The 22690-nt window shown below is 34.9% G+C and overlaps 1 protein-coding gene across 4 annotated transcripts; it reads left to right on the forward strand.

Moving 5' to 3' along the window:
• The first annotated feature begins 198 nt into the window (after positions 1-198).
• ZNF214 (zinc finger protein 214) lies at positions 199-22539 on the forward strand. Of its 4 annotated transcripts, none has more exons than XM_061148209.1 (5): positions 199-410; positions 758-816; positions 1446-1534; positions 16068-16228; positions 17362-22539. In XM_061148209.1, the coding sequence occupies exons 4-5, from the start codon at positions 16102-16104 to the stop codon at positions 19050-19052; spliced, it is 1818 nt and encodes a 605-aa protein (XP_061004192.1). In that variant the 5' UTR covers positions 199-410; positions 758-816; positions 1446-1534; positions 16068-16101; the 3' UTR covers positions 19053-22539. The 4 variants fall into 4 exon arrangements, with proteins under 4 accessions (XP_061004192.1, XP_061004182.1, XP_061004211.1 ...); XM_061148199.1 differs by having other exon boundaries at positions 1451-1534; XM_061148228.1 differs by lacking the exons at positions 199-410; positions 758-816; positions 1446-1534 and having other exon boundaries at positions 16114-16220.
• Positions 22540-22690: the final 151 nt, after the last annotated feature.

Here is a 22690-nt window from a genome sequence, read left to right on the forward strand (position 1 = left end):
AGCGCATCCTCAGTTCAAAGTGCATTCAGCAGTGCACTGTCCTCCCGCCCTAGAACACTGGTGGTTTAAGACCAGGCCGCCCCCCCACCCCGCCCCCGATCTTTCTGGCCAATCAGGAGCCACGTCCTCCGGCGCGCTCCTTTCCTGCCCCGCCCCCTCCCGTCTCCATGGGAACGCTCTGAGTGTCCGGTCCGAGGCCTGAGGCTTTGGTTTTGGTCAAGCAGGGTGGCAGACGTTGTTTGGACGGAGTGTTTGAGTTGGTCCCTGTTCCTCTCCAGAGGCTCCGTAAGTGACGCGGACTCTCGGGAGCACCAAACCAGAAGCAGCCAAGGACGAGAAGAGCTGTGGCAGAAGAGAGGGCCAGGTGTCGAGAAGCCGCTCAGGCTTAAAAATCTCGGACTCCAGTGTAGGTGAGTCCTTCCCAACCGCCCTCCCCACGTTAAAACTGAAGGGGAAGGAGAGAGGAGGCAGAGGCAACTTGGATCCTCTGGTCGGGGTGCTCGGGGCTGGGAGGTGCTGGGACGGAGGTCTGGATGCGGAACAGAGGCCGCCTGTGTCTCCGCCGCAGGAGCAGAGGCCCTGTGGATCCTGCTCTGCGAGAACAGTTTGTACGTCTGAACCCGGAGCTTCAGATGTACAAACTCTGGCGGCCCTTGGTGTGTAGGGGGCAGTGCAAACCTGTCCTGCTCCTGGAACACCATGAATCCGTTTTCTTTCTAGAGAAAGAGGGCTCTTAACTGTTTATCATTTTCTCCAGGGACCTGTGATCAGCAAGGGAGGACCAGAGTGGCAAAGACTAATGCCCCCATTTTACAGGTGAGGAAAGTGAGGTCCTAGGAGGTCTAGAAGTTTGATCTTTTTCAGAGTTCTACAAGTGGTTGGTGGGATTATGATCACGTCGTGGAAACCCTACATCTGGGATCTTCTGCTAAGATTCTGTACTCTGATCTAATAATAAATCCAGTATTTATGTTGTAAGAAGTGGGGTGGGAGAGGGTGATGGAATTAACCTTTCTACTTTACTGACTGAACAAAATTTAAAAAACGCTTTTAGAAAGAAGCTTTTTAAGTGTGTTACTGTTATTCCAATTGTTTTTATTTTTCTTGTTAATAATAAACTAGGAAAATTTTGATGCTCAGAGAGGTTAAATTACATGGAAAGCATTTGCATTCCTGGAGAGACTAAACTTTGAGATCAAGTTCTATGTTTCCATGCCCAGGCTAGAACTGTACTTTTTCTAGATGTTCAGAAATGAGGTCCTGAGTGCAAATTCATTAAGTCTCCTTTCTGGTCTTTGAAAGGGCACAGAAATGTTCTTGGGCTCTTTCTGACATCTTTCTGAGAGTTTTGGGGGTCACACTCAAATCTTAGTGCATGGGCATTGTAGTGAGTTTGGGAATTTCAAGTCATGCCAGTCTTTCATTCCTCCTCTCTTCTCTCTCAGCTCAGCCTTCTCAACACTCCACCCTTCCCTAAAAAAGGAGCACAAAGGTGGAAAGAATGGTCACTCTTTCCCTCACAGTCTGATCCTGGGTGAGTAGGATTGTCTTCTCTTATTTACAAAATGCCCCTGACTTCTTCATGGATAGCAGGAGTAGTAGAAGTGGCAACAGGGATGGATGGACCAGACTGAATAGAACATGTTCCTCATTTGCCTGGGGAGCTTTCAAGCCTCCTATGCAGCAAGCCCCTGCCTCCCACCCAGGGTCTTTTCTTGACATTTACTCATTCAGCCAGCCAGTCATTCAAGTCTACTATATAATTCATACTGTCTTTGATACCCTGAGATAAATGTCAGAATGTATTTCCTTAACCTTGGGCAAATAAATCACATGAGGTTAACAAGAATTTCTAAAGTTACCATATGTTAAACAGTGCTGGAATGAGTGGCAATTTTAAGTAAAAGACAAAAGCAGGTACTCAAATTTGAATTATTATTATGAATTGGAAGATATCATTCCAGCAGGAAGACCATCATTTAGTCTCTGGCAGAATATGAGGGGCTTCCCTGGTGGCTCAGCGATAAAGAATCCACCTGAAATGCAGGAGTTGCAGGAACCGCAGTTTTGATCCCTGGGTCAGGATGATCCCCTGGAGGGGTAAATGGCAAACTTTTCCAGTATTCTTGCCAGGAGAATCTCATAGACAGAGGAGTTTTGCGGGCTCAGTCCATAGGGTCACAAATAGACACACTGAAGCAACTTAGCACACATGCACATGGAAAGATTAGTACATATACAAAATTTCGAATCATGATAGACAGGCTCCATGAGGGCAGAGAATGTTCCCAGTATCTAGAACAATGCCTGGCATATAGTAAGCACTCAGTGAATAGCTGTTGAATATGTGAATGGCTGTTATATGTTTCATTTTTTCATTTAACATATGAAGTGGACATTTTTCCAAGTATGTTTTGGTAGCATGAGTTTTAATGGCTATATAATCTTTCATTCCAAGTGTATACCATGCTCTATTTAGATTTTCTTTTATTGGGAAAAAAGTATTTCCCAATATTTTGCTATTATAAGCAACTTCTAATAAATATTCTTATAATTTATTAAGTGTATTTCTGTTTCCTCAAGATATGTTCTAGGACATGAGATAATAGAGTCAAAGAATACAAACATGTTTTAGGCTTTTGAAAAACTTAAGTTCTTTTTCAGAAATATTGCATAAACTAACTGGTACAACCATATAATGAAAGATCTTGTGTTGCTGAACCTTTACCAGCATTGAATATTATTTTTAAATTTTAGCCTTGAATTGCATCTTTTCAGTCTTTATTAAGATTGATCATTTTAAACATATACTTCGTGATCATTTGCATTCCTTCTTTGATAAAATGACTGGACATACATTACCTTTTTTCCTATTTATTTTTTTCCCATATGATAAAAGGTGTACTTTGTATGTAAAATACAGCAACCATTTGTTGTATGCTATAAGCGTTACTCTAAGTTATCATTTGTCTTTTACTTTTAAGGACTTTGTTTATATAATTTAAATTTGCATAAAGTGAATCTTATTTCTTTTTATTTATATGTATAATTTTATGCTTTGAAAGTTCTTCATCCCAAGTCTCATACATAATTACTTTTCCTCAATTATTTCTTATGGTTTCAAGTATTTTTAAAATTTAACTCTTAAACCTATCAGGTATTTATTTTTGTGTGAGAAAAAAATACAAAGAATATATGGAAGCATATATGTGCAATTTAAAATACAGTGATAGCATGGGTACCCACCATATAGACCAGCAAATACTTTTAAAGCCCCCTGATAATCCCGCAACTTCACTCTTCCTTCTAGAGAGGCAACTGATACCTTAAATGTTGTGTTTGGCATTCCCTAGCTTTTGTGTGTGTGTGTAGTTTTAACTACCTATGTCTGTATCGCTAAACAAAATTGTTTAGTTTTGCCTATTTTTAACATTAAATGGAATCACTGTATATATTTTGTGAATGGCTACTTTAGCATAACGTTAGATTTTTACAGTGCAACCATGTTGATTCATGTAGCTGTAATTTATTTTCACTGCTGTGTACTATTTCACAGTATAAAAAACAGCTTATTTATCCAACATAAATTGTGCCTTCTGGATTATTTCCAGTGTTTTTGCTACTATAGCAGTCATACTCTAAATGGTCTTACACATATCCTCTGGTATTCATATGTAAGCTTCTTTAGGCTACAAACCTTGTAGTGGAATTTCTGGGATGTTGAACTCCCTTATAATTGCTCATAATTTTCAGTTGATTTTCTTGGACTTCCCAGAAAAAACAAGCACACCCTCTACAGATAATCTGCTTGCACTAGCAAATGCTTTCATATTAATGGCTGTAAAATAGTGAATTTGTTTCCAATTTTAATGGGAAAGCCTTTATTGTTTTACCTTTGGATTTGAACTGTTTTTGCATGTCTTTGTTTTGGTAACTTGCTTTGTTTGTAGGTTTAAATGAAGGACCAATGTTGAACTTTAAGAGATACCTTTTGGGCATTGATTAAAATAATTATATGGCTTTTCTTATTTGACATTATGGCTTATAACTAACAGATTTCCTCTTATGAACTTTCCTTTGCTTTTTTGGAATGAGCCACCATTTCATCATGCTATAATATACTTTCGTACTATAGCAGATTACATTTTCCAAAGATGGCCATACCTATAATTTATCCTATCCTTCATGCTGTTTCTACAATGTGACTTTCACGCTTCTGACCAAAAGGTGGGATCTGTGACTCCTCCTCTCAAATCTGGCTGGGGTGAGTGTTTGTCTCAGCCAATTGAGAACAACATTGGAGAACAATTGGAGAACACTGAACAATGGAGAACTCAATGGAGAAAACTACAACAGCAGAAGTGATGCTATGTGACTTCCCATGCTAAGTCGTTAAAAGGATGCAACTTTTGCTTGCCCGTCTCTCTCAAGAAACTTGCCACCCTGTTGAGAGGTAGCTCAGGCGACAAGAAAGGACCAAGTAGAAAGAAACTGAGATAGCCAACCTGCCAGCCATATGAGGGAGCCACCCTGGGAATGATTCCTTCAGCCCAGTCAAGCCTATAGATGACTGCAGAGCTAGCTGACAACTCCACAGAATCTCATGAGAGGTCCGAGTCAGAACTGCCCAGCCAAGCCACCCTTGAATACCTGACCTAGAGAAACCATGAAAGATAATAATCATTGTTCTAAGCCACTCAATTTTTAAGTAACTAGTTATGTGGCAGTAGATTATAAATACAGGTGTTGCTGAATTTTATTGACCTTATATTTTACTTTATTTACTTCTGAAGTTTGTCAGTATTCATTAGTAACATAAATCTATAGTTTTCTGACTTTTGCCATCTCTTGAGTTTCTTAAAATTTTGATAATTTTTTATATGCCTTGGAATAATTTAATAGAATCAGATAATCTGCTCTTTGAAAATTTGAAAGAATTTATTTAAGGCAACTTTTGGATTGTTATTGTGAAAGTCACAATCAATAACTTAACCAATCTGTTTCAAAATATCTGATCTGTTCATTGTTTTTCCCTTTTTGGGGGGCCGTATCAAAAGGTTTTCAAGGAGAAGATAAATCCCATCCAGATTTTCAGATTTATTTTCTAAAGAATTATGGAAAGTGCCCACCTAATGTTCAGTTAAACTTTTATCTATTGTTTTTTCGCTAATCTCATTTCTAACTTTTTTGTTTGTGCCCACCCTTTTTTCTTTTTTTTTTTTGTAGCTAGTCAGGGATTGATATATTTACTTGTTAATATTTTTCTCACAAAGAACTGGCCCTTGGATTCATTTAACAATGGTAAATGTTTTTCAATTCCAACACTTTCTTTTACTGACTTTGTAACTTTCCCTTAAACATTTAAATGTTTAATCCATTTAGTGTTCTCATTGTATATGCTATCAAGTTGGAATCCAACTTTATTTTTTCTCATATAGTTAATCAGTTTCACCACTATCTAATATAAATAATCCATTCTTTATTTTATTTTCTTTTTAATACCATTTTTATTGTTAATAAGTTTTCATATATAAACAAGTACATTCCTTATTCTCTGAATCCTCAATTCCATTTTACTGGCCTATTCTCATTTTACTGCTGTCATTGGTGATATGTTGATATTTGGGAAGACAAGTGTTCCTTGGTTTACTTAAGTCTTTATGGACTTATTTTTCCTCCCTATAAATTTTAGGGGGAAAAGTATATTCCTCAAAAAATCCAGCTAGAAATTTGACTGGAGGTATATGAATTTGAGTCATGCATCCAAGAACATGCAGGCATGCTTCTTCTTTTATTCAGATAATCTTTTTACTACCTCATTGGAATCTGAAAGTTGTCATCAAAGATAAAACTTTTATAAGATTGTATTTTTTTTTTTTGGCTGTTGTGAATGATATCTTATTTCCTGGTAATTGATCGCTGCTATTGTGATGCTTTTGCTTTATCTTATCTGGTAATTTTGCTGCGCTTGCTCATTAATTTATGGTTTATCCATATACTTTTGTTTTCCTAGGTAAATGACCATAACATATGCAGATAATGACATTTTATGTTTTTTCTTCTAAACCTTATGCTTATTTCTTTTACTTTTCTTCTAATATCTGTCAGAACCCTTAGTACTATTTTGAAAGCAGTGGTGATGGGGTGTATTCTTATCTTGTACCATCATAAAAGGAATACATATAAAATTTCTCCATTAAGCTTATTGTTTGATGCGGATTCTTAGTATATAATCTTTATGAATTTAGATAGTTTCTTTTTATTTCTAGTTAGCTAAAAGTTTTTTTAGGACTTACATAGGTGGTAAAAATTATTATCCTTAGTACACAATTTTTCTGCTTCAGTTAAGATAATCATGGTTTTCTTCTGTAGTCCATTACTAGAGTGAATTATGTTGCTTAATTTTTCATGTTGAACTCTTCTCCATTCCTGTTATAAATTATGCTTTATCATGATGCACAGTTTTCATACATTTCTGAGTTAAGTTAGCTAATATCTATTTAGGACTTTCTATATATTTATCAAACTTAAAAATGGGCCTATAGTTTTATTCTTTTGTATTGTTCTTATCAGGTTTTGTAATCAAGATTACAACTGGCCATATAATGAGTCAGTAATTTTCACTTTCTATTTTCTAAAATAATTTGATTGTTTTAATATTAATTAATTAAACATTTGATCAAACATTTGATCAAATGTTTATTTAAACATTTGCTAGAACTCAACTATAAAACTCTTTGGGCCTGTGATTTTGGGGATGAGAGAAAGAACCTTGGCTGCCATTTCAGTTTCCTTAATACTTACTGGTCTATAATTTTATATTACTCTTAAAATCTATTTTGGCATTTTATATTGGCATTGTGTACTTTACTAGGAATTTGTCCTTTTATATAGATGTTCAAGTGTATTTGCAGACAGTTCATAATGCCCTTGTCTTATTTAAAAACTTATATCTGTGGTTATTTCCTCATTTTGTCTTATATTTTGTCTGTAATCATCTTTTTAAGAAAATCAGACTTGCAGAGATCTGACTTCTTAAGTTTTTAAAAATTTATTTAATTGAAGGATAATTGCTTTACAGAATTTTGTTGTTTTCTGTCAAACCTCAGCATGAATCCACCATAGGTATACATATAGCCCCTCCCTTGTGAACCTCCCCCGATCCCCTCCCCACCCCACCCCTCTAGGTGGATACAGAGCCCCTGTTTGAGTTTCCTGAGCCAGACAGCAAATCCCCGTTGGCTATCTGTTTTACACATGGTAGTGTAAGTTTCCAAGTTACTCTCTCCATACATCTCACCCTCTCCTCCCCTCCCCATGTCTGAAACAAAGCAAGGCAGCAGTGGAGAAACAGACATAGAGAACTGACTTCTTAAATTTTTAAGAGTATCTTTTGACTTTATGCATTTTCTCACCATCTGTTTATTGCACCTTTGACTCTCAGCTTTATTCTCCATTTCTGAAGTTTGTTTGTTTTTTTTAAAGCAGGAGGGTTTCTGTTTTCTAAGTTTCTGAGTTGAATGCTTAGGTTGATTATATGCTGCCATTCTTATTTCCTTTAAGTACTTTTTTATTTGGATCTTGAAAAGTTTGATATGTAATTATTATTATTAAATTCATATTTTTCTTATCATTATGTTTTCCTTTTAAGGACTATTCTTGATTTTTTATTGTTAATAGTTCCTAATTTTATTACATTCTATGTAAAGAATGTATTTTGCATTATATTAATCCTTTGGAGTTTATTTAGATTTCTTTAATGGACCACTACATGGCCAATCTTGTAATAGTATTGTAGGTGCATGAAAATGTGTTTTTCAGAAGTAAAGAGTTCAACACAGATAAAAATAACTAGCTTATTAATTGTACTGTCTAGTCTTTATATTGTTGAGTTTGGTTTTGCTTGATCTATCATTTTCTGAGAGGAGTGCATTAATATCCATAATTACCATCAATGGTGTATATATCTCCTTGAACTTATGATAATTGTTACTTCATACATTTTGAAATTTTATTTGTGGATGCAATTTAACTATTTGGTATATTTTCTTACTATTTATTTGAAAGTGAAAGTGAAAATCACTCAGTTGTGTCTGGCTCTTTGTGACCCCATGCACTATACAGTCCATGGAATTCTCAAGGCCAGAATACTGGAGTGGGTAGCTGTTCCTTCTCCAGGGTTACTAATATATAAAAACCTATATTTTTGTTCCTTATGGTATTTTTGCCATAAAATTTTTTATTGTGATATAGTTTACATATAACATTATACTAGTTTCAGGTATACACATAATGACTCTACATTTGTATATGTTGTAAAATGATCACCACAATGCCTAGTTAACATCTCTTACCATACCATACCAACTGTATACCATACAGTTAAAAATTTTTTGCTATAAATTTTATCTCAGCTGAAAATTATTACAGTTTTCTTTTGGTTCATATTTGTGTGGAATATGTTTTTCCATCCTTTTATTCCCATGTTTTTTCTTTTTAGTGTATCTCTTCTAATCCACATATTGAATTTTATTTTTTTAAGCTACAAATCTGTCTTCTAATCTGTGAGATTGAGCTATACTATTATTTTTGCTATCATATGCCTTTCCTCCTTTCTGTTTTCCTTTGAAACACGTTGTCTTCTGTTCTTGCTTTATTTTTTTATAGATTCTACTATGCTTCTTCTGGTAATTGCCCTAAAAGCCCATGTTGACTTTTATTTACTCGTATTGACTTCTTAAACTTATATCTAAGTCATTTTTCTAAACGACAAGTACTTTGGCACACTCTCATGTCCCTTTTGGAGAAGGAAACGGCAGCCTACTCCAGTGTTTTTGCCTGGAGAATAATCCCATGGACAGAGGAGCCTGGCGGGCTACGTCCATGGGTCGCAAAGAGTCGGACATGACTGAGCGATTAAACTGCCACCACCATGTCCCTTTTCTCTTATCTCCCACTCATCAATGCTTGGATCGTCAAGAACTGTAGGGCAGGTGTAGATGTGCTCTCTTTTTCCTTTTTTGTTCTTAGATTTTGTTTTATTATTTTTACTTGTTTTATGATAACAATAAACTTTACCAAGGCTTTTGATCCATCTTTCCTTATTATGTCTCATGCAGCCTTTCTTGGATTTGTTTCTTTTCTTAAATGACTTACTAGAAAAATAGGTAAGTGTATATGTTTAAAGCATATTTAGGTTGACTCTTAAAGAATATAAATTATTAATATATGTATGGAATCAAAATCATAGAGGACAAAATGGGAGGAAATGAAAAAATAAAAACTAGAGACAGGAACAGATTTTTTTTTTAAATAAGGATTATAGCAAAAGAATAATAATAAGAATTTTTAAAAATAAGTAAGATTTTAGAAATAAGTCCAAATATATTAGTAATCACAATAAATGAACATGGATAAAACTTACCTATAAAAAAACTGAGTCATAGAGAGTTGATGAAAAACATGATCTTGCTCTGTGCTATTTACTGGAGACCTACCTAAAGTAATGCCATGAAAAAGGCTAGATGTATTAATCATGAACAAAACATGTAACTAAGAATGTGTTTCAAATTATATACAGCAAAACCTGACAAAATTATAAGGAATCAAAATTTCAAATACTTGAGAATAATTTTAATATCTTCTTGAAAAGGACCTTTAAAGAAAAATTTAATTATTGGAGAGATAACTATGTTTATGGATGGGAAGACAAGAGGGCTATCAAGTTTACATATTGTGGGGGAGGTTCATTTATATAGAAAAGAAAAAACTGAGATTTTCAAACATTTTGGAGAAATGGTGAATCTTGGTTGGTCCTGGAAAAGCAACAAAACTGAATCTAGGTCACTTGTGCAAGAAAGTAAGGATGTTTTCAAACACTAGAAATGGTCATGTCACAAGAACTTGAGGCCAACCTGAAAGAATTCCCACTAGCCTAAGATAAGGGAGGTTTGAATATCTAGAAGTAAAATGACTGCAATTTAATTGAAACACATCAAATATGTAAAAATCAATGAATTCATAAAAATACTTAAAAGCAAATTCAAATCATACTAGTCACATTTGGTGGTTACTTTGCCCCATCTGCCATCTAATTACTTTGCAAATTGAATTTCTTAAAGGGGGTAGTTTGGGAAATAAATATTTATCCTGACTTTTTTGATTGGACTACATTTCAGGGTAACCAGAAAATTTGTGATGGGGACTTCTTTAGAAGAATTATAGCTTATATGTGTACAAGGGATAGTAGAATTAGGATACCAATTTACAGTGTTTAATGACATGACATATCTAAGAAATGATCATCATTTACTTCCAAAACTTAAAGTGAAAGATTTATGGGAAACATTAGAATGGAAGGCCGGAAGTTGAAAGCACCGGAACCCACTACTTAGTAAATTTAGCAGCCCTCAAGTATTGTAACAGGAAGTGTACAACAGGTATTCTTTCCAGAAAAAAAAAAAAAAAGAGCTTTAGTCTTCACAGGCTTCTGGAATAAAAGGACCAAGTACCAGGAATGGAATAAAGAACAAGTTAAAACACCACAAGGAAACAATTAGCCGAATTATTGATGTGGATGTTCTGTAGAAGTGTGGTCCCTGAAACAGCAGCATTGTCATCACATGGGAATTTATTACAAATGAATCTTGACTCCTATCTAGGACCTAATAAATCAGAATCTCTGGGGAAGGTGCCCAGGTAACTGTGTTTTAGCAAGTTCTCCAGGTGATTCCGATGCTTAATGAAGTTTGAAAACCATTGTTTTACAGGATAAAATGTCTGGGTTTCTTTAACAAATCAATGGTGCAATGAATTTTTTTAAAAAGGTAGGAGGTGACTTACAGAACAAGAGAGATTTAAGAAACACAATAACCAAATACAAATTGACCATTTTTGGATACTGATTTAGACAATTCAACTAACAAATACTTTTACATTAGAAAAATTAAATTTGAAGTGAGTGTTAAATGATATTATATAATATAATAGTAATCTTGTTAGGCAATTACATTTTTTAAAGTCCCTATCAGTTAGTGAAAGATACATATTGGAATATTCCTGAAATAATTATATGTGAAATGACCTTATATTTGGGATTTTCTTTAAAATACTCCAGCCAATAATAATAATAACAATAATAGTAATGGGGGAAGCAGAGGATTAAAACAAGATTCATAAGACGTTGGTAATTACTGAGTTGGTTATATGGGACCTCATTTTATCGTCCTCTTTATTACTCATGACTGTTTGAAATTTTCCATACTCAGCTATTACCAGTATAAAGTCTTGGAGAAATTCTGACAAAATTTTAATTCTGGTTGGTGGTACTCAAAGGGCAATCATTTCATTTCTCATTAAATGACTCTAATGTAATCTTTCCCCTTTGACTTTACTTCATGTAATATTAATATTGCAAAGCCTACTTTATTTTGGTCTATAATTTTCTGTTATAGATTATCCTGTCTTTTCATGTTTAATCTTTTAGGATTCAGTAATTTGGAGTGTATCTCTTCTATGCCATATGCCTCTATATTTTAAAACTATTTTAGTATCCTTTTGTCTATTAAGAATTTTACTTGCCATCTTAATTTATTCTTTATATAATTCATTTTTTTCCTCTATAGACTTCTACCTACTAATTTTGAATGTAGGTATTGAGCTTTTAACTTTTCTAGTGGAGGAAAGTGTTTCAACATATTTTTAAAAGTATTTTCAAGGGAAGTCTTATAGTGTTTTTGGTAAACTGAAATACACATGCCTTGTAGTTCTAATTTCTAGAAATGTATTTTCTAGAGATATTACAAGTGAGTGTTCCATGATATATTTAAGAGAGTTGTTTACTACCATATTATGATAGCCAGAAAAGTGGAAACAATCTCAATGTCCATTAGTATGGGAACAGTTAAATTTTAGAACATTATAACATGAAATGCTATGCAGCTTTTTACAACAATGCATTAATCATATATTTCTGCATAACAAATTATATGTAGCAGCTTCTAAAAATGACAAACATTTACCATATTACTCAGTTTCTGAGTCAGGAATCTGGGAGTATAGCACTGTGGTTCTGGCTCAGGGTTTCTCATGAGCTTGCAGTCAAGCCAACAGCAGGACGACAGTTCATTGGAAGCCTTCACTGGGGCCGGAGGATCCAGTTCTAAGATGGTTCTCACATGGTTGTTGGCAGATGCCTCATTTCTCACTGAGGACAGAAGACCTCAATTCCTTACCGCTTGGGCCTCTCCACAGGGCGGTCTAAGTGTTCTCATGGTATTTTAGTTAGCTTCTCCCAGAGTAACTGATCCAAGGAAAAAGCAAGGAGGAAGAAAAGTGAAAGTCGCTCAGTCGTGTCAGACTCTGCGACCCCATGGACTATACAGTCCATGGAATTCTCCAGGCCAGAATACTGGAATGGATAGCCTTTCTCTTCTCCAGGGAATCTTCCCGATCCAAGAATCGACCCGGGGTCTCCTGCATTGTAGGTGGATTCTTTACCAACTCAGCTATCAGGGAAGCACATGGAGGAAGATGTAGTGCCTTTTATGAGCTAGTCTTGAAAGCTGCACACCACAGCTTCCCCTTGTGCACTTTTTTCTATTCATCAGAACTAAGTCCCTAAGACCAGGCCACATTCAAGGAGGTGGGGAATTAGGCTCCACCTTTTGAAGGGAAGCATATTAAATAATTTTTGGACAAAATCAAATAATTTTGGACATACTTAAAAATCACAACTAACACAGGCCTATATGTACTGAAATGGGAAGTTGTACACTATACATTACCTGAAAAAGCAAACTGCAGAATTATGATGTCTTTGTTATTAAAAAAACATTAGTGAAAAAAAAAAAAAAACATTAGTGGCGTATGTATGCAAATAAGGTCAGAAAGGACACAATGAAAACAATAGTGGTTATTTCTTAAGTTATTTGTGGAGGGTAGACTTAATTTTTACTTATACTACTTTAGCATTGTTACAATTTTTATGAACTTATTTTCAGTAAAAGATACTAGACTCTTAATCTCTAGTATATTTAAAAAATAAATTCTTAAATCTTTCTTAAAATGAGAATCAAAACCAGTAACAACAGACTGGGTTTTATATATTGCACTTTTTAAAAAGTGAAGGACCAGTGAGTTCATTTATTTTTCATACCAACACCAGTTTGTCAGTTTCTGAGAATCCCAATTTGTATGTGTTAAGTAGACTTACTGTCTTTAAAATTTTTAGCATTTATAAACATTAAAAAAATAAATAGCACTGTATTTTCTCATTGTTGAATTCATATTTGTGATTGTTTCACTTTTTAGACATGGATTTTTATTTAGTTTATTTGGAAAATGGTACCTGGGTGGTATATTTTGAATCCTTGAATATTTCAGTATATCTTCCTTTTGTCCTTCTATATTAACATCATATGGCTGTATGTGGAAATCTTGATTTACCACCCTTCGCAAATTGTTTTTAACTTCTCTCACTTTTGCTTAGGAGGTAAAGCAGCAGTAGGCCTATGTTAAAAAACCACTACTTTGTAACTACAGGACCTTGTAATAGTTACTTAATCTTGCTAAATTTAGATTCCTCTTTCAGCTCAGTTCAGTTGAGTCTCTCAGTCATGTCCGACTCTTTGCGACCCCATGAATCACAGCATGCCAGGCCTCCCTGTCCATCACCAACTCCCGGAGTTTACTTAAACTCATGTCCATCGAGTTGGTGATGCCATCCAGCCATCTCATCCTCTGTCGTCCCCTTCTCCTCCTGCCCCCAATACCTCTCAGCATCAGGGTCTTTTGCAATGAGTCAACTCTTCCCATGAGGTGGCCAAAGTATTGGAGTTTCAGCTACAGCATCAGTCCTTCCAATGAACACCCAGGACTGATGATCTTTAGGATGTACTGGTTGGATCTCCTTGCAGCCCAATGGACTCTCAAGAGTCTTCTCCAACACCACAGTTCAAAAGCATCAATTTTTCCTTTAGTGTTGATAATAATATCTTACTGGATTGTTGTGACAATAAATGAGATAACATAGCCTATTTCACATAAGTGCCCCTAACTGCTAGATAATATTTAGCTGCTGCTATGATTATAGTTTTATGATGATGATAGTTTAGTTTTCTTCCATTTTATTGTAATCTCCTTAAAAGTATCTATTTCTTTTATTCTTAATATTTATTGAACATTTTAAATTGAACTTTACAATTAAGAATGTGTCATTAAATAAAATGAATTTGTTACACAACCAACTTATTATCTGTTATACTAAAATAATTATTTTTAGACAGAATACATGCACTTATCCCTTCAACTTTCTATAACTGCATAATAATAAAACAAACCAAGAAATTTATGAACTTACAATAATGAAACTGAAGAGCCATCAGCAAATGAGAAATTTCAACAAAAACCTGTATGGCAACAGTAGGAATAGTGATAAAAGCCATTTAGGGCTAAAGATATTACATCGCAGAATACCCAGCAGAGTAATACAGACAAGAAAGGAACTGATGAGCCCTGTGAACTTTGGAGAAGCTCAAATCCATACACCATTTGGGGCAGAAGGCCAGCCATTAAAGACCACCCTAAAATATTTCCAGAGAGGAAAGAAAAAGTTGCCTACAAAATAATTACAGTTTATTTATTTATTTTTAATCAGTCTTAGCAACACTAAAAGCTTATAAAACAGTGAAACAGTTTTAAGGAAAAATATTTTCACTCTAGAATTCTACACCCAGCCACTTGTGAGGGACAGAAAGACTTAAGGTATACAGTGATTCAAACGATTCTTGGGAATCTTTCCTAGTAACTATGTTTGGAGATTCTCCTTTGAAGAAAACCTCACCTGTTTCTCACCTTTGCTTTTTTCAGTGGCTAAAAAGTGTAATGTTCACAGGCTTGATCGAACTCATGTTGTTAATGTGCCTCCCAATTAATGGAGTAAATCACAAAAGAGGAAGAATCATGTGATTTTGAAAATGGAGCACTAAAGAGTAGCAGGCCCTGATGGCAGCAGGAAGATAGACTTTCCAAACCAAAAGGGGTGGGCAGGGGAATGAGACACTTGATAAAACAGATTATATAAAGCCTTTTAAACAAATCAAAAATTTGAGGACAGTAAATTTATCAAGTAAAAATTAAACAGGTAATCCCCCCCGAGAAGTGTATAATCATATTCAAAATTATACAAGTGCTGCTTATTGATTTAAACAGAAAATTAGCAATAATGCTATAGGAGGATGAAAAGTAGAGGTAGGAAGTAAATAGATAATGTCTAAAATGACCAATCATGAAGCAATAATACAGGCAACATGAAGCGATATTATTATAGTTGGCATATATATATATATATATATTTATATATATAGTTGGCATATATATATAATATATATAATATATAAGCGATATTATATATTATATAAGTGATATTATTATAGTTGGCATATATATATATTATATATATATAGTTGGCATATATATATATAATATATATATATATAACTATATAGTTATATAGTTCTTGTTCTATATATATATAGTTGGCATATATATATAATATAATATATATATTATATAAGCGATATATATTATATAAGTGATATTATTATAGTTGGCATATATATATTATATATATATAGTTGGCATATATATATATAATATATATATATTATGTAACTATATAGTTATATAGTTCTTGTTCAAAGTGTATAGACCTGGATCCTAGCTGCAATACCTCCAGGTTCATGATCTTGGGAATTAATCTTTTTCAACCATTATTTAGTAATGTGTAAATGGGGATAATAATAGTATCTGCAACACAGGATCACTATGAGGATTACTTGAGATATATGTGAAGTACTTACCTGGCCCAGTGGTTAGCAGACAAATGGTATATAAATATTTCTTATGATGGTGATGGTATTCAGTGATTGTATACATTATTTAACCAGTTGACCTATATTATGTCTCTTCTTACTTTTCTTGTCTTTCTTCATTATTAGAGTTATTTCTTTTTGGTTTACCACTTATGTTACATGCTGAATGTCTCTTTTTGTTGTCCATCTTCTTAGATTGCTTCTTCCTAGAAAGCTAATCTTCGACCAGATGGCAGTAACATTTGAAGATGTGACTGTTATTTTTACTTGGGAGGAGTGGAAATTCTTGGATTCTTCTCAGAAAAAGCTCTACAGAGAGGTCATGTGGGAGAATTACACAAATGTCATGTTAGTAGGTAAAGTTATCCCAACTCTTAGGGAATAAGGTTAGTTTCTTCTGGGACCTGTTTTGTTGAGTACTTTGGTTCTTTATCTGATTGCTGTATTGAGGTAAAAGAGATTCTCAAAAATGGGTCTTAAATTACATGAAAGATAACAGATAAAGAAAACAAGGTATCTTCCAAAACATTTTGGCTATGTAATTAATAGGTGTTTGTGATTATTATTATTATTTGTGACTATTTTCTGGATTACACATAAAGCACAGATTTCCACCTATAATTTTGTGCAGTCCTAAATTTGTTCTCATTTCATGTTCTATTTGTAGAAGTTAGCTTTTGCTATGTAACAAACTACCCTAAACTTAGTAACTTAAAACTTTGTTATGTTTCATGATTCCAATTGGTTACATGGATCTTCTATCAGGAGTGACTTGATTGGGGCTAGATGGTCTAAAGATAAAACTGGATAGCCTGACTCACATGTCTGGCAGTTGGTCAGTATCAATGTTATAATGGCCATGAGTTGACCATATGTCTTTCCTCAAGGAGGCCAGCCCAGGCTCATTTATGTGATGGTGATCACAGGACTATCGAAACCAGCAAAAGAGACCAACCCCAACGTACAAGTACTTTTCAGATTTCTGTTTGTCTCACTTTTGTCCCAGTGGCCAAAGCAAATTATAGAATCAGTGTGTAAGAGGAACACCCAAAGATGTAAATAAGCAGAGTTTGTTTTTTTTTTTAAACACAATCTACTACACTATTTTAGAACAAAAAATAGAAAGAGGTATTTTATTTCTTATAATAATTTCCCAAATAGAGTAATCTAATTAAATCTCAGTCTTTAAGATGATTTCCATGAAGCCAATCACTTTCTCTTTTATTTCTAACAGTACTTAGTAAGTATATTTACCAACGTAATTGGTATATTTATTGAATGAATGAGTGAAATGAATACATCTACGAATGAATAAACAAATGAATTTCACACCCAAATATGGAGCAGCTTAAGTCATAACCCTTCTTTCTCACTTGTGCCCACACATATATTCCTATAATTCTGAAGATTGTTGACTGAGATACTTGGAAATTTTTAAATAGAGAGCTGGATTATCTGCTTACCACTGGATTATCTGCTTATATTTTAGGAAATTGGAAAGAGAGCTGCAAACCCCAGGAAGAAAGATTCAGATATTTAGAACATGAAAATCTTTCCTGCTGGCAGGGCTGGAAGACTGCCAGCACTCAGATATATGAGAATAAAAACTATGTGGAAATGGTTCAAGGTATAGATTCCAAAGACCTAAAGCAGCAACACCTTTCTCACTATCAAGAATGGTCAACACTCCCCACACAAGTAGCAGGGTATGGGAACTATGAACTGACTTTTGAAAGCAAAAGTCCCAGGAACTTAAAATATACCAAGTATATACCTTGTCAGTCCTTAGAAAGGAAACACTCTGAAGATGATGGTAGAAAAATCTATGTGAGTGATTCATGTGGTTTTCAAGGATGCAGATACCATGTTGGCATATCCAGGAAAAATCTCTCTATGGAAAAAGAACAGAAGCTCATATGTCAGCATTCTATCCCAGGACAGGAAGCCTTTCCAGAGTACATTGGGCAGATATGTCAAAACGACCTGCTAAAAGGCTCTATGGAAGAGAAATACTGTGGATGTAAAAAATGTAAAGAAATTTATTACTGGAACTCACAGCGTATTCTCCACAAGAGAAATCATCTTGGAGAAAAGTTCTATCCATGCTCCATCAGCCCCACATGCTTCCCTCAGAGATCAGACCTATACAGACATCCAAGAATCCACATAGGTAAGCAGCTGTACAGATGTGACGAAGTTGCCAGTAACCTTAGTCAGAGCTTCGGTGTTCACTTTCCTCAGAGAGCCCACCCAGGGGAGGTACCTTATATATGTAACGTGTGTAGTAATAGCTTCAGTCAGATCCCCGGGCTTCACCATCATCAAAGGGTCCCCCTGGAAGAGAAACTCTATAAGTTGCAGTGTGATAAGGACCTCGGTAGAAATTCATTGCTTCACATTCACCAGAGACTTCACATAGGAGAGAAGCCTTTTAAGTGTGATCAGTGTGGTAAGAGTTTTAGTCGGAGTTCAGTACTTCATGTTCATCAGAGAGTCCACACCGGAGAGAAACCGTATAAGTGTGATGAATGTGGTAAAGGCTTCAGTCAGAGCTCAAATCTTCGAATTCATCAGTTAGTCCACACAGGAGAAAAGTCCTATAAATGTGGTGACTGTGGTAAGGGCTTTACCCAGCGCTCAAATCTTCAAATCCATCAGAGAGTGCATACAGGAGAGAAGCCATACAAATGTGACAACTGTGGGAAGGACTTTAGTCACAGCTCAGATCTTCGCATTCATCAGAGGGTCCATACCGGGGAGAAACCCTATATTTGTCATGAATGTGGGAAGGGCTTCAGCAAGAGTTCAAAACTTCACACTCATCAAAGAGTGCATACTGGAGAGAAACCCTATAAATGTGAACAGTGTGGTAAAGGTTTCAGTCAGCGTTCACATCTTCTCATTCATCAGAGAGTCCATACAGGAGAAAAACCCTATAAATGTGATGACTGTGGAAAGGGCTTTAGTCACAGCTCAAATCTTCATATTCACCAGAGGATCCACACAGGAGAGAAGCCTTATCAATGTGCTAAGTGTGGTAAGGGTTTCAGCCACAGCTCAGCTCTTCGAATTCATCAGAGAGTCCACACGGGAGAGAAAACTTATAAATGCCATGAGTATTACACGGGATTCAATCAGAATCCACATCTTTACAATAACTGCAGAAGAGAAACCTTGTAATTCCGTTCATTTTGTTGTAACAGCTTTAATCAAAGCTTCAATTTAAGCCTAGTAAATGCTGCTAGAAAAAAATGCTATAAATAACCCAAATAATCCCAAGCAACATTTAAAATTTCTTCTAATTCCTACTAAGAATCATTTGCTTTAAGAAGAGATGCTTAGGACAGTATTTTAAAGTATTTTCTTTTTCTACCATATACATTAGGTATAGTAGTGTTGTGTGTTAGTTGCTCAGTTGAGTCCGACTCTGCAACCCCATGGACTGTAGCCTGCCAGGCTCCACTGTGCATGGAATTCTCCTGTCAAGAATACTAGAGTGGGTAGCTATTCCCTTCTCCAGGGGATCTTCCTGACCCAAGGATTGAACCCAGGTCTCCTGCACTGCAGGCAAATTCTTTACCATCTTAGCCACCAGGGAAACCCCATATGCATAGTCATTATAAAATATGTAAATGAGTCAAGAAGCAAACGTCTCATCCTGTTTCATTCTACATCTTTTTTCTGTCATTTTCATGTGCATAAAATCATATTGTATGTTCAACTTTGTGTTTTCACTGACTTCAAAACATTTGCTTGTATTTTGGTTTGAATTGAAATTGGTTAGCTCTCAATGAACAGCAAGAATCTTGACTCAACTGTAAAGTCCCTTAGAAGCTACAGAAAAAAAAAGAAAAGAAAACACACAAAACCTGAACTCAAATTGGCAGACAACTGAAATATGGAAGAATTAACTAAAGGGTCAGTAAATTTCAATTGCTTATGAGAAAAAATCAGAAAACACTGTATTTCCCTTTATCCAAGATAGGATATCTTAGATAATTTATTTCTCTCAACCAGAAAACTCAAGAACCATCCTTTTTTTGCAAGGGTGCTATCCTGTAAAGTTACCATAACACCCTCCCACCCATTCCCCTACCTAGTTTTCTACATTTATGCATTCGTTTAGACCCTAGGAAGTATGGAAAAATTCTGGTTATCTACAAAACCTAAGAGGGAGAATGGATACAGAACTCTGCAATAGTAAATGTCAGAAGACAGTGTAATAACACCTTCAGAATTATGAGACTCAAAAATCTGTTATCACCTATATTTTTTCTTATCAACTAAATTGTCTTTATAGGTAACAGATAAGCAAACAAAAACAAAAACAAAACCCAGAAAACATATATGTACCTTTCTTAAACAGATCTCAAGAATGTGAGAGTCATAATGTAAAAGGATGGGTAACAAACACTAAAATCAGTTAAACATGCAGTTAATTTTGAATTGTTAATTTGTTTACAAAACTTGAAAAATGTTAAAATAGTTGTACAAGAAAGTATTTAATATAGAAATGCTGAGTATAAAAACGTTATATGTTAAAGACTGGATGGGATGGTAGGATTATCAGATAAAGGAATCTCGGACACCCAATTAGGCCTGATTTTTCAGATCAGCTCAATTCAGTTCAGTCGCTCCGTTGTGTCTGACTCTGTGACCCCATGGACTGTAGCACGCCAGGCTTCCCTGTCCAACACCAACTCCCAGAGCTTGCTCAAACTCAGATCCATCCAGTCGGTGATGCCATCCAATCATCTCATCCTCTGTCGTCCCCTTCTCCTCCTGCCTTCAATCAGGTTTTTCTGAATTTTCATCATATATCTGATTTTTCAGATATACAGTGATCATTTTTTTATAAGTATGTCCCAAATATTGCATGGAACTTATACTAAGAAAGTATTTGCTTACATGAAATTCAAACTTAACAGCACCCTGTGTTTTTATTTGCTAAATTTGCCAACAAGATGAGAGAAGAATAGCAAAAGAAAGTATGCTACATTTCTGGTCTTAAATAGCATGGATTCATTATATTTTCTTGAATTTAACAATTCTAGGAAGAAAGGCCTAAAAATTTTTTTACAGAGCTCAAAATTACAATTAAAAGAACTAAAAGCACATACGTTTCAAAACAGGAAGATAAAAACAAAGAATATTCAGTCCCTAAAGCATAAAAGGCAGAAAACAAAAACAATATGAAGAAGATGAGAGCAAATCAGATTTATCAAAATAGCTTAAATCTCCCTTTAAGAAGTTTTGAAAACCCTTGATTGAATTAAAATTTTACTTATATATGATTAAAAGACTATAGCAAAATGATACTGGTTAACTGACCAATTTTCAACTTGTCAGTATTGATTTATTGATTAATCTTATTCATATAAGAGAACAGGCAAATGTTTATTAGGCAAACATAAAGGCATGTCTACAATATGTTTTAAAAGTTAATTTAAATGAACTAATTATAAACCCATTAAGGTGGATAAAAATAACTTTCCAGTAACTTTCTAAATTCTTAAAATAATCAGAAAAATACTATGGGTGCAAAATAGAGTTTGTAATACTAAGTGAAAGTGAAAGTCGTTTCGTCGTGTCTGACTCTTGTGACCCCATGGACTATACAGTCCATGGAATTCTCCAGGCCAGAATACTGGAGTGGGTGGCCTTACCCTTCTCCGGGGGATCTTCCCAAACCAGGGATCGAACCCAGGTCTCCTGCATTGCAGGCAGATCCTTTACCAGCTAAACCACAAGGAAAGCCCTTGAAATATTAAGTTTTCTTTAAAAGGAACAAATAGCAAAAATGTAGAATGAAAATAATGAAAAAACATTTAATTGAAAATAAAAGGGGACTTGAATAGAGAAATCATAATTTTCTTGGAATGTTAAAGTACAGATTTATTTCAGATCTTATGAAAATCCTAATGAGATTTGAAATTGAAAAAAGTATTCTTTTTCCTGAAAAAAAGTTTAAGAAAAATAGGTATTAGAGAAGAGCAAAGATAATTAGAAAGATTAATGAGATTGCCCTAACATATAGTAAACGATGTGTGTGTGTTGGTCACTCAGTTGTGCCAGACTCTCTGCAACCCTGTGGACTGTAGCTTGCCAGGCTCCTCTGTCCATGGGATTCTCCAGGCAAGAATACTGGAGTGGATTGCCATTTCCTTCTCCAGGGGATCTTCCCAACCCAGAGATGGAACGTGGGTCTCCCATATTGCAGGCAGATTCTTTACTGTCTGAGCCACTAGGGAAGAAAATACATGGTAAATGATATACTGACGTTAAAATATTGAGAACTTGATGATACATTTGAAAAAAATGTTTAGAATGCTCAGTTATTATTAGATAACTAAAAAACAAACCAGTGTATGGATTACATATGTGTATATAACAATGCTTAGATGCTTTACATATGATAAAAGATTTATGAATAGGATTATTTGGTGAGTGGTGCTGCAAAATTATTTAACTCTTTGGAGAAAAATAAAATTAGGCTTTCATCTCATGACCAACATCATATAGATATTCATCTAATATGTATTGATTAAAGCACAAGTTTTCAAACTGTGTTCCATGAACCTGTATATGGTTTCATGAAGTCCGCTTCATCAAAAACAAATCGCAAGTTAACCCCATCCTCTTCTTCTGATTTGTATTCAATATTAGACCAAGATTTCTCTCTTTTTTTTTTTAGAGGGGGTTCTACCACTTTAAACATAAAATATTTATAATTCACTAAAGCATGTTTTTTGGGCTTCCCTGGTGGCTCAGATGGTAAAGCGTCTGCAATGCTGGAGTTCCCTGGGTCGGGAAGATTC

The sequence above is a fragment of the Dama dama genome, chromosome 1 (genome assembly GCF_033118175.1).
Source record: "Dama dama isolate Ldn47 chromosome 1, ASM3311817v1, whole genome shotgun sequence".
NCBI lineage: Eukaryota > Metazoa > Chordata > Mammalia > Artiodactyla > Cervidae > Dama > Dama dama.